This window comes from Tympanuchus pallidicinctus, unplaced genomic scaffold (genome assembly GCF_026119805.1).
Source record: "Tympanuchus pallidicinctus isolate F22 unplaced genomic scaffold, pur_lepc_1.0 scaffold12, whole genome shotgun sequence".
In the NCBI taxonomy this organism is placed as follows: Eukaryota; Metazoa; Chordata; class Aves; order Galliformes; family Phasianidae; genus Tympanuchus; species Tympanuchus pallidicinctus.
This window is the reverse complement of record NW_026294637.1, coordinates 14,771,118-14,784,488: the sequence shown is the minus strand read 5'-3', so window position 1 is coordinate 14,784,488 and position 13,371 is coordinate 14,771,118. Positions and strand designations below refer to the sequence as shown.

The window sequence follows — 13,371 nt, the reverse complement described above, 5'->3', positions numbered from 1 at the left end:
TTTGAACTTGACTCCTTGACTCCCTGTCCATATTTTTTACCCCCTGCTCAGCACAACACAGGCAGCTGTGAGGAGCCTTGAGCTGAAATTCAGGAATGCCATGTGCAGAGTTGCAAGGTTCATAAACTCGAGTCATCAGAAGATTCTGTTACACCAGGCTGACTAAATAAAATCAAAGAAAGCAAGAATTGCAATTTCATGAGCTATGCTGTACCCTGAGTTAGCTTTGGGAAACTGAGATGCTCTGACTATTGCTGCTGCAGCTTGACAGTGCCAAGCGGGACGGCCTGTTATTCCTACAAAGGATGTGGAGCACACGGTGTTTTGATCATGAATTCCAGTCAATTCTTTGATACTTGTTTCTACTTTGTTTTGACAAGAAAACTTTTTACAACTCACTTTTAAGAATGTTACTCTTTGTGAATAATAGGCAAGTAAGAAAATGTTGGGCTCTGGAAAGATGATACTTCAGTAGTCACAAACGGATGTTTACTATTTGGTGCAGGGAATAGAGAACATCAGCACTGTACAGTTAAATACACAGTGCTGTCTGCATGCTTATAGAGGAACATTTGTACATCACCTTTTCACTATAACCCTTCTGTTCTACTACTCAAGGCTGTAAATGCTATAAGAGAATAAAGTCAGCATTCTGGGCGAGGCAGTTCAAGCTTGTTCTCTTGCCATTTGGGAGAAGGAATTGGACACAAGGAGTCCACACAGAAAGTAATGCAGAAGCTGGAAGAATTAGAGTTGATTATTTACTGACCACTGCTGGGTCAGTAGAGTTCTGTATGGCAGTAAGGAGCTGCATCTGTGTTTTATAGTCAGAAGAGCCATGCACAAGCTTGACTTAGGAACTATATACTTACAGTTTATAGTATAAATATAGGGACTGTATACTTAAGAAAAAAAAGTCTGATTTCAAAGTGAGAAACAGTTGTGCTGCATTATTCTTGTTCTTACTGTGTTTGTACTTGAAATGGCAACAACTGCACTCATGTTAGTTTCTTCAGAAAGGGAATACCACAAAACTCTACAACTACTTAGCAGAGAAAACAGTTAAATGATAACTTGCAAAGCTATCATTTGCAAATGAGAGTATAGCTCAATTCTTCCAAAGCATGCAAAGAAGAAAATCTGAGTGTATTACATCAGTTGTTGTGACATATTCATCTTTCTGTGATAAATTCAACTCAACATCTATGAAAGCAGATGTCTGTGTGTATGTGTGTGTATATATAATACATATATACATAAAACATACAGAAAAATGTAGCTTATACCAAATGTCTGCCTCCCTGATTGACCTACGGGATCTACTACATGCAGCAGTGACCGTATTCAGCTTACAACATTTATATCTACTACAGAAATACACAGTGTAACCTGGATTCACCCAGGATTTTGTTACCTACTAGCTTTTTAATGAGAGGAAAGAATTTTTAAGCTCAGTGATTTTGTACATTCAAAAATAAGGGCTCTATAGCATACAAAGATTGAATTATCTTCTCATAAACAGTCTGTAAGGACACCAGTCAAGATGAGGATGAAAGAAGGATGAAAGAATGCTACTGCGAAGTTCCATGTTAGACTGAGAAAATGGAGAGTACTCAAATCTATGTTATTTTATCCTGTCAAGCACAGTGAAAGAGCTGTGACTTTTTAATTTTATTTTATTGATCCCTAAAGCTTCAGGGAATTAACAGCAACCTATCAAATAATGTCATTTTAAAGGATGGAAAAAGGATGTAGGTTTACAATCGCTTATCGTTACAGAGTTGATCCTGCCTTGATATGGTCAGTGATACTGTTTTCTGCAGAGGCAGCACTGCTCAAAAACTGATGTACAGAAATGCAGGAAAAAATAATAGAAACAAACAAACAAAAAGAAACAAAACAGTGAGTTCTACATGGCTTTCACCTGTATACAATGTTAGCAATGGAATCTAAAAATGAATAGCCCTTCGCCTTCTGGATCTTGTACTGTGAGTCAGGTGAGAGCTTATACTGGCAGAGAAACAGCATGTTTGCTCAGTCCAAGCTCTTTAGCAGAAACTGTCAATTCCGTAAACTGAACTTACTTTAAGAAACAAAATGACAAAATGTTCTTTACTCCATTTAAAGCAAAACAAAACACTCCTTTGGAGACATCCTGAAACTTTGCTTAGAAGAAGCTGCTGCTGACCACCTGTGCTTTGGCAAGCACAGGTTAGTAGCTGTTTCTCAATCCAGTTTTGTCTCTGCATTATGTAAGGAGGGCTCCATAATTAGTACCTTAATAAGGTTCTTAATAAGGTGTCTGACAGTCATGTTCCTAAACACATTTCTTTGGTATGTTTCCCATTTTTATAAGTCTGGGACAGAGTTCACAGAAAAGTATTTGTGCCAATTGTTTTACAACCTTTACTTCATTGAGCACAGCAGTGACAACACTGATGGGATGCTCAACCATCTTATTCTCTGAAGTCATCTGTTAATTAAAACAGTTCCTCAGAAGTTAGACTCAAAAAGATGCTCACTTAAATCATGGCTGATTTGGTCAACGAGGTGATGCCATTAATAAAATTGTCCCACAGACTGAGAGGAGATGCCAACACAAGAAAATTGACTGAAGCTGGAAGGAGAATGTAGAAAATGGTTGGAAGTCTCCTTCAATATGTAAAAGTAATTACTGATCTTATTTGATGTATGTATATGCAGAGGAGATGCTAAGAAAGTTGTGGAATGAACCTTGAGTAGCATTACGTTCCCATAATATGCAGCTGTGTTCCCACTAGTAGCACAGCACTAGTAGCATATTCTTGCTTCTGCAAGTCTTTTGTATGTCGTGTTAGTGAGAAGAATTCATTTATTACCAAGAATGATTGCAGTAGGAGAAAACGGAAGGTGCGGATGCTGTGCATCTCTGCATAAAGGAGAAAAACACCTATCTGTGAGTGGTGGCAGATAACTAATTCTCCAGGGTATCCAAGACATCCAGCTTTGTTTTGGCTGTGCTCTTAAAATTTCAAAAAACCAACTTTGTAAATACACCCTGGGTTTGTTATACAATAAGATTAGTATTTGCCAACATTCTATTGGCACTGCTCGTATGAACATACATATGCCAAATGGAAATTTCCATTGACTTAGAGGGGCTTTCAGTGCTCTGTTAATATTTTCACATGCGTGCATAAAAGCTGCATACAATTCACATTGGTTTTCCAAAATATATCAATCGCCAAAACAAACAAAAACTGCTGAAGTAATCACATATTAATGCTACTCTGCTGTTCTGCTGGCATCAAAAGAAATCACAAATTTAAATTTGTTAGCCCCCCCATAATACATAACAGGGATTAGTAGAATCTCTGTTCATGTTTGTTACAGTGGAATTCTAAGTTATGAAGCAAAGAATCTAGGAAAGCCCCATAGACACCATGAGGTTTCGCAAGAATCTATAAAGTCCGAGTCTTGCATATAAATTTGTACCAATGTAATTTCATTTACTTAACCCAAATTGCAAGACAAATATTTCTTGGAGTTGTTAACAAGCAGCTCACCATTGCAGACAATTGTGGCAGGAAATAAGACAGACTAGGCTGCCATGCTCTAACCCTTTTCAGCTGGTTCTGCTCTAAGGCCCACTAATGGAAATACAGCCATGTAGCTGAAGAAGAGTCAATGACTTTTTCAGCTGCTGTACCTCTGCTGGTCTTCCTCTGGAACCAAGTGCTTAGCATTTCTGCTCCAGTCCTTGAGCAGTTTTAGAACTACTGTCAGTGATAGTAAAGACCACATACCCAGCCTGCTCATTCTGCTCACATTTTGCTGAGTTGCTTTTGTTTGCTGCAGGACCAAAGCTGATGAAAAGCTGCCAAATGCATAGCAGCAATACAGTACTCTTCCATGAAATTTCTTTGGGTTCCTATATTTCATAAACTTAACTTATAACTGAATAGAGTTCCAGTCCGGAAAACACATAATGTGCAATAAATGTAAGATAGCTTATTGATCCACTGACTGCAGTGCCAACAGCCAGTCCATCAGAAATACTATGCCTGTAATTCCTGAGAACACTCCAAAAATGCTGTAACTGATTACAGAAAATCTTTCCCTTGCACCAAAGGTCGTTTCAGGATATGTGCACTTCAGTACTATTTGACTTGTGCCAAGTTCCTGGTAAGTAAATGTTTTTTGTTAGGGCTGCAAAAAAAGCTTCTGAGGTCTCTTTTTCCACCAGTAGTTACAAAGATGGAACTCTGAACTTTGAAAAACTTTTAAGTGGAGGCCATGTACGACCTGCTGAATCTGCAAGATGTGAAAAATACAGGATATGTGTGTCTGGCTTCAGTGCTTGAACTTGAATAACCTACATTGTATAGCTTTGTTAAACTATACACAGCATGAGAATGAGCTCACTGCCCATGTGGATCTACCTAATAAAAACCTACTTGGTAACAAAAGGATACCTCTGCAAATACTGCAGAATGGAGGCTTCAAAGACTATTCTGCATTAAAAGACTGTCCTGCAAGAGCAGAAATTTTTTGGCTCTGTCACCACTGATTTCCGAACAGCTGATCCAAGTCTGGTAGGTGGGGGAAAAAAATTGGAACATACTTAAGTTATAAAACAGAACTAGAAACCACATGTCCAACATAAACAAGTTCCAGGTTTGTGCTCTTGGACGTGCCATAACCATGTTCTACCAGGCAATAATACAATGCAACACTTGTGTTTTGAATGGTTAAAGGCACCTTCTTTTCAGTTGGAACCTGACTGAGTTTAGTTCTTAATGAATTACAGTTTCACGAAAGATTTGTTTATACAGAACTTGTATGACATACAAATAGTTTCCAGTGTCCTGCAGAGAAGCACTGCACGTGCTGCTGCACAAAAATCATCCACAGGTACTTCAGAACATTTTTTCCCTAAGGCTATAATTAATTTCTAGTACAAGCACACTCCTCATGTGCAATTCTGGACTATCTGCAAGACTTAGATCTTTGGGATTTTTCTCTTAATTACCCTCTGCTCTCCTAACTTAAGATCCCAGGATGCATGCATTGGCAACTCGCTGCCAGAGCAGAACTTGTCTCAGCAAAATGTAATTTGCAAAGAATTATGGAAGTCACAAATTGCTTGGTTTTCTTTCTGTAGATTTTCTTTTCTGGTTTACTGACTGTGTTTCTATGCAACATAACCTGACCATGTATCCCCTCGTCAGACTCAGTGCTCATTTGTCTTTTAAACAAATTGTCATCTTCCTCTTCCCGTCACTCAGCAAAAGCAAACAGAGAAAGGTTGGGGAAAAGTTTACAGAGAGAAAATATTTAGCTATGCTGATTACACCGCTTTCAAAGATAGTGATGAAGAGGGAGAAATAAGAGATTTTTCTTTGGTCGATCCTCTCTCCATCTCAGTTATGACAATGACATGAACAATTTTGCTTTAAAGGCTCATTACTCCAATACCTAACCTCTATCAGTTGTTATCAACAGCTTTATTTCTCCAATAAGGTAGGCAGAGAGACCTTCTCTTATGGTCCCAATTTCTGAAGTACTTGCTCAATTTTTTATTCTGCTCTTCAGTAATGCAAAATGGTCACTGCCTTCTACAATCATTTCAGAGAGATTTTTTTGAAGGTGACAAGCAACTTCAGCTGTTAAATAGCAGACTTAATCATTACTCCGGTCTTCCTAAACAGTTTATTTTTATCACACATCCTATATGCCAGAATTAAGTGTTTTTCATATGTTCTGTCATGTCCTCTACAGTATTTCAAAAATGGTGGCAACAAGCTTCAGCATTTGGACTGGATGAAGAAATTCTTGACAAGATGTAGATGTTCAGTGGATGTAGAACGATAATGGTGGGACACAGTGTTCTTTAGTTCTATGAACTTTATCGTATGTTTGCTCCCATTGCAAAATACTCTCATACATAGCTTTTGGTTTTTCTAAGTACATACTGTATTGTACACTGGATTGTGATAACCAGGCAAGTACAAATTCATCTCCTATTATTATTCTAAATGACCCAAAACATATATATCTCATAGATAACAGCTTTCAGACTATCCTGTTATTAACCATTCAGAAACTGATGAATGATTAATACCTTTGTAAAGACTGGAATGGGTGCAAGGAAAGGAGAAGACTTCCATAGAAAATCTGTGTAACTGTCAGAAGATTTAGTGCTTTTTTTTGTAGCTAATACTACTCAAGTGTGTGGCAAATGCAGCTGTCACCAACTGAATTCTCCACACAATCAATTAAACCCAAACTCTTTTGCAGCTGAGTGGATTGAATCCTATTACTCAATCCTGAACTAGTGAGATAAATGGAGGGAGCAGCAGTAGTTCTGTCTTTTTTTCTGTCTGGCTACTTCTGAAAATGTAAGTCTTAAAATTCGCTTACTCTTTTATGGACTTTGTGTCCTGTACTTATTTTGAGAGATTTTAAGTTTAAAAGATGTAGAGCGTATGTACTGCTTATTTTCTACCTTCAAAAAACACAAACTGTTTGCATCCTGGCTTAGAATCAACATGCTCAACTCGTATCTTTTTTGGAGTTGCACATTGGACTAAGGACTTCAGCAGGACTATTGATGAAGTTGTTTCATGTTTTCAACTACGCTTCTTTAGTGCAATTAAACTTTCTTACAAGAATTAAGAATGTTTCTCAAGAGTTGCAGAGCCTTTTCAGAAAAAAAAATAAATCAAGGCTTTGCAGTTTTGTACTGTTTTGAAAATTAAAAGTTTATTAAGAGTCAGCTAAGAACATCAATTTTCTGTAAGGTTCACAAACAGGCAACCATACTAAACAAAGATAAGGGAGGATGCTTATGGTTTAGGCTGCAGGGCGATGTGTACTGTTGCATTCAAAGCTGAAGCTGTCTTGAGGCTATTGTTTGAGCTGGTTTCAAGGAATAACATTTGAGAGAAGTTTTTGCTAAGCTTGGTAAGGAGAGGAAATGGAAGGCAGTATAAGAAAGAGTGTTATGGGGCAGAAAAAGCTTAGAGGTGCCCTGCAGCCATTTGATAAACTGAATGTATGCTAATGGTAGTGAGTTAGTCATGTAAAGCCAGCCAGCTAACCATCGACACAAGTAAAAAAAACTGGAGGCCGAGCCACCAAAACTGAGATTGTGGAACAGCATCTAAATTTGCTTAGACTGTACTCCTGCTTGTGGGAAATCACTTCCAGTTTCTGCTGGTGTCCCATTGAGAGTGAAGGGAGCTTCATGTTCAGTCTGGCATCCAGAGCTGCTAGCTTAGAAGATGATCTGAACTAGTGGTACACAGCACTAGCTGGGTAACAGGAGGAATTGTGTCAAGTTTCTCAGATTGCAGCCTTCTGTAAGGATTTGTTTCTTTATCAACATTGCCTGCCTTTAGCTCATGCACATTTACCACCTTTTGCAGTCATTACATGCTTGCACAAAGGAAGCTAAAAGGGAACTTAAGCCAGAACCAGAATTAGTCCACTTTTTTCTAGATAAACTCGTAAGTTTCCAGTTATTGGGAGGTGCTAAAATGTAAGATACACCTTATTTTATTGGAGTGTGAACTTGCTCAACCTTATGCTTATTGCTCAGTTTCTTCACGAGCATTTTTGTGATGCTTTTTTTTAGGTGATTTAGATGCATTTTAAAGAAGTTGTGCCTAACTGCTGTGCTTTAATTTAATGTAGAACAAATCAGATTTACTAGAACTGAAAGTGAAAACCATCCTTCCTTTTAAAACACTATCTGTACTTTATATCAAGGCTCCTTTGCAAACCTAAACACAGGTTGGATACCACCCTACTTTGTCCAGCCTAATTGTTTGCTGGCATATTACCCTTGTGAGAGTGTGGCCCAATTCATTTGTATGTCAGAAGACTGCTTTCGAATACCAAATATATTATGACTTTTCCCACCTTCACAGGTCTCAGTTATGAATTCATTAGAAAAATTTTTAGGGAAATGACTGAGAAGAAATGGTACTGAGAAGAAATGGTAAGTTAAACATTGGTGTTTTTTTTTTCATATGGGTTCCTTAGTGTTGCCTTGAAATTGTGTTACTGCCTTAAAATAGTGTTACCTAAAAATTCCAATAGTGTTGCCTTAAAATAAGGTAGTCTCTTTCCATGCCCAGGCAGCAATGGAGAAGTAAGCTGTGACAGTTTAACAATACGACAGAGGAGCCACTGTTAAGTGAGCTGTCCCACCAGACACACTTATCACAGTAGCTCTTCAGACTGACACTGGCGGCTACTTCTCCTTAGCTCATACTAATTAGTGCAAACACATTCGCTTCTGGTTATTGAAAACCACCTCCTACATTCTGGCGTAGTGCTCAGTGAGCATTACTCGGACGTTCAGAAGGGAGTTTCACTGGAATAATTGAGCAATGCTGTATTTTGTGCTTTCTGTGCATGTATGATGAGGTACTAATGAGGATGGGTAAAAGCTTTAGAGGTCGCAGTGATTTGGGGGGAGCTGTAATATGTAGAATTTTGGGGATTCTGTATATTTGTATGCTGTATAATGCAGTGAGTCAATGCGCTCTATAACTTCTTAAAACACAAGAGTTGTGGATCATGTGCTATGAGGTTCCACCTTGAGATGGCTGTCAGGCTTTGCACTCTTTCTTCCCACTGAAGCATCAGAGATGCTAACTGGTAACCAGTGACTCCAGAGAATTTTCAAACCTGCCTAGTAAGCCAGCGCAGAAAACTTGCTTAAGAGGAAAACATTGTAATGTAAGTGCTTTGCCTGATTTTCCACAAGTACTTTCTGGTGAGGAATCTTCTCAGGAGTAAAGGGGATTTCTTAAACTGCTAGGCCAGTGGAATTTTTTATCAATGAGATCACTACAGCTTTAGACAGAGTGCTGCATCTGTGGAGCACAACACAGCTTCTGAGGTCCACGGGAACCTCAGTGGAAAAGAATCTGGACTTGACGTTACCCACTGATACTAAATATAACCTTCTGGTAAACATTAAATCTTCAAGGGCTTTGTGGCTGATGATCATGGTAAACTCCAGCACATCCAGTGAGTGGGTGGGGTGGAAAATATAAACATGAAAGGAAACCTAGGGGGATGGGGAAGGGTTTGCAGGCTGGCAGAGAGAATTGCAGACATCTTGGTGACCAGTGTTATCTGCCTGGTTCAAGGTTGTTTTTGTTAATAAAGATGAAGCATTCCAAAGGTTAAGCTAGCCTAACTTGCTGGCATACAAAATACAAGACACTATGGATCACTCTAGCACATATAGCTTCACTCTAAAACACTTTAGTCCAAGCAATGACCTAAGGAAAAAAGGAAGATGCTGCCTCCTTTGTTGTTCTAGCTTTTCTTCCGTTAGAAATGGGTTAATTAGCATCCTATACACTGCTGTCTGCTTTGGCCACTTGAGCACTGAAATTGAGCTAGAACAATTGAAAGAATTCATATGAAACACCAAACAGCCCGAAAATAATGCCAGCTTTCAGTTTGTATGAATGTGGACTAGATTTAACTGAATAACACTTGAAAGTGTTGCCACGCCACGCCGTAACATCAGTGATATTGCTTGCCCTTCTTCCAGACATGAAGAGCAAAGCCTTTAATTTGTGAGCACAGTGGCTGACAAAGGCAAGCAAGTTTCTAAAGCTGTTCATAAACTACACTGTACAAATACCTCCAGCACTATCATTGGTATCTTCTAGCCTGCAGTACTTCAATTTGCCCCTAAATACCAGCTGGTCTAGTCATACAGCACATGGAGTGAAAATTTTCACTCCATAGCAGAAGCTTTTGGTTGGTGCTTAGTAATCAGGTTTGGGAGTTACTAGAGCAGCTGCTTAAAGTACATTTCACATTCTACTGGAGTGCTTGATCCACTGTCTGGTGGTGTGGCTAGCCACTATCCTATGCACGTGACAGATGGGTAGACCAATGTGTACATGTTTAGATAGGTAAGTTTTTTGGTTGCTGAAAAGCAGAGGAGACCCAAGGCCCATGTTCTAAACCAGTAGAACCCCATTATGTGTTTTGGAGTTCAACCAGTCTGTAAGTCACTGCATATTGTTAGCTTTTCCAAGCCTGTCACAGCTTACTTTAAGAAAAATAAATAAAAACAGCACAAACACCTTGGGAAACACTAAAGACAAGTAAGAGGTGTTAAAGCCTTTAAAACTGAATCCAAACAGGGACAGACCTGTTGCCAGTGAGGAAGAAGACTTGGCAGCTTAGTTTAAAGCTTCCCACACAGACACTGGAGACACAAAAAAAAAACACAAAGAAGCTCTAGTTCCTGAGGGTCCTGCCACTCCCTGGGCAAAACCAGTCCTCTTCCTGCTTTTCCTCTAGCTCTCCTGCACATGTTCTCCTTCTCTCTCTGTGCCATTAGTTACAGCAATGACTAATTAAGCCCTACAGACCTGAAAAAAAAAAAATAATACAGGAAATGAAGAGTTAAAAAAAAAACAACCCACACAACTGCGAGAACCTGGAGGCAAGCCAGCGTCCCCAAATGACTCTGCTCAGTGGCAGCCCAGAGCGCTGCTCCCCCTACTCTGCTCCACTCCCTGCAGGGTGGGCATGGCCCAGCCCTCCTCTTTAATCGGGGAGTTCCCCTAGGTATCCAGTTGGTTTTAGAACCCAGTAACGTTGCTGAGTTTATTCTTCACTTCTAGGGCAATGGCAAAGGCCAGAAATGAGAGCAAAAGAACTGAAAATAATGGAGACGATTCCATGCAAACACCTTTTCTGTCTAACTCCAAACAGGCAGAGAACAGTTGCACAGTGCAAAGCAGGGCAAGCTGCCCAGGGTGCCAGGAACACGCTGTTCCTTTGGCTGTGCTGCACAGGGAATTGTCCGTCCATATGCTCTCACTTGATGGGTCTTTATTCTCTCCCACGGAGCAAAACATATCCTCAGTTTAGCGTGGCTCTTGTTTTATACCAAGAAGGCAGCAGGAGAAGCTAGGTATACATGTAGAGGTCTGGTTGTGTGGGTGGGGCTGCCACTTCTAATTTCTAATGGTTCAGGAGGTGTCTATCGTGTGGTTCTGATCTTTTTCTGAACATCAGAAGTAAACTGATCACAGACTTTAGTAAACTAATTTGTCTGAATAACTCAGTGGAACAGCTTGCACGAGCCTGCCTTCATCTGTGTGGTGCCTTGCCATAAGTGCTTTGCCCAGATCTCCAGCAGAGATTAATCTCCCCAGTTTCTGGTGCTCCCCATGTGAAGCAGGCCATCCTGCTCCCCACCACTAGGCAGAGGTGTGAAGTATGGCGTATCACGGGGCCCTTTTCAAGATAGTATTCCTAAGTGTTTCAATAGCTTCCATGGTGCTTGCAAGGCTTCAACTTTTTGTGTGAGCGTGACTCATACAACAGCAACAAAGAAGGGGTCAAATTCACCAAGAAGTGAACGCTGGTCAGAAAAAGTTAGCGTTAGCGTTCAAATGTTTTGTTGTTGTTGTTGCTACTGAAATCAGCCCTCAAAAGCTTTTTTGAGGCCGCCCATGTCCCTCTGCACTTATGTTCAGTATCTCCTTGTGACTCATGTTTAGCCTTTCAACTGCCTTCTTGCCTGCTCTAGTTTCACAAAAATGCCTGCTAAAGAAAGAAACAAACACAGCCGTTTGGATGCCTCTAGAACATTTAATTTTAAAGTATTAAGGGTATTGATTCTTGTATGGGAAGCAATAAACAGGTATAAAGGCAGCGATGGGAGCACAAGGCAGGAAAAAGTAGGTGGGGGAGGGTAAGAAGCTTTGGAAAGGGAAGTAGAAGATGCACCGAAGAAGGCAGCTAGCAACTAAAAATTACAGCTTGGTAGGATCCACACAGACGACAAACGCTCCGTTCTCTGTGATATTAGGTAATAAAAAGGGCAACATAGCTTTGAACCAATGCCCAGTAAGGAGGGTTTATTCCCAGAGGACTTATTTTTTTTTTCTTTTTTTTTTTTTTTTTGGTTGGTTAGTTTTTCCTAGCGTGAGTTCTGAAAGGTGAAAACTTAATGGCGGCCAAATACAAGTTTTTTTGTTTGTTTTCCAACATTCATTTTAATTACCAAGCTGTAACAAATAAATCTCTGGCTGGATTGCAACTAACCTGTGTGGGTCCTTAGATGAGCTTTAAGATGGGAAGATTTGCCATAAACTTTTTCACACCCCACATAGTGGCATTTGTGCTTTTTCTGGGGTGATCCAGGGTCAGTCCAGCTTCTCCCGCGTTTGTTCTTTTGTCTTGGGCTTGGCTCAGTTACTGCAGCCAGGCTAGTAGGTGTGGTTGCTTTTCCTCCTCCACGCTTACTAGCCGAAGACACACTTTCTTCCCCAAACTCCTTAGGAGTGATAGAAATGTGTATTTTTTCTGTGATATCAAAGGTCTCTGTTTTTTCCCTTTTGAGAGCGGGTGAGTTTGGGACGTGCTGGTTCAGATCTGCTAAAATGCTGGCTACCACCATCAGCGACGATCCATTGTCCTTCCCAGTCTCTCTGACTTCCCACTTCTCCTCTCCATTCGACGAAGGACACATTGTGACATCAGGCTGGGGATCAGTCTCCCCTTTGGGACTATGGATAATAGCACGACTGGACATAGAAACAAGGCATTCTGCTGCAAAATGATCCACGTATGCTGCCGTTGCCATTTTTCATAAGTCCAAAAAGAAATCCAAACAGAAGAGGTGAGAAAAAGGCACTTTTCCTTCTGTTAAAAAAAAAAAGGTTATGCAAGCAGACCCTTCCTTATTTCTGAAGATCTCTGTGGAGAAGTCCAGCCTGACCTAGCAGCCATCAAAAACGCAACCCCGTTCGTGACGATCACGCCCAGCTTGTCCTTAGATCAAAAAAGCGCTGAAGTCCAATGGAAGAAGGAAAAGACGAGCAGATAGATCCCGGCACCGGCAGCCTGTTGCTTGGAGCGTGAATTAATGCTGCGTTTTCGAGCGCGTCACACGATAACGACGCGGCTTCCCCAGCCCCTGCATGGCGCGGTGACAGCGGAATAAGCTCTCCCCGTTATCGCTGCTCGGAGTGGCCCGGACCCCTGCGGGGCGTGGTCTGGGGAAACATCTGGCCCTGACGTCACCGCGAGGCCACATCCTGCGCCGATCAGGTTGGCGGCGCGCGGGGCCGAGCGCTCGGCGGCGCGCGGGCAGGGCAGGGCCGGGCGGCCGCCGCCCGCGGATGAAAGGAAGCGCCCGATTGGCTGCTGGTGCGCCGCGTGCCTCGAGCGACGGCCCGCCGCGGGAGCGTGCGGCAACCTCCGCCCTGCGCTGCGCGGGGGCGTCCGGCGGCGGGCGGGAAGGAGCGGGCAGCGCCCGGCAGGCAGCCGCCCTCGGGAGCCGGATGTTGGCGGGTCGGGGTGCGCCCTGCCGCTGCTTGAGCTGTAAGGGGC

General features: G+C 41.4%; 1 protein-coding gene across 1 annotated transcript in view; it reads right to left on the bottom strand.

The window, feature by feature from the left end:
* The window catches only part of KLF13 (KLF transcription factor 13), a 29,860-nt gene extending 16,772 nt beyond the window's left edge, over nt 1-13,088 (bottom strand). Inside the window, exons 1-2 of the mRNA XM_052671758.1 lie at nt 12,781-13,088; nt 12,082-12,681 (exon numbers count right to left, since the gene is read on the bottom strand). Coding sequence (XP_052527718.1) covers nt 12,082-12,622 — 541 coding nt within the window. The 5' untranslated portion in view covers nt 12,623-12,681; nt 12,781-13,088. The remainder of the gene's footprint in view (nt 1-12,081; nt 12,682-12,780) is intronic.
* Between the last annotated feature and the right edge of the window lie 283 nt (nt 13,089-13,371).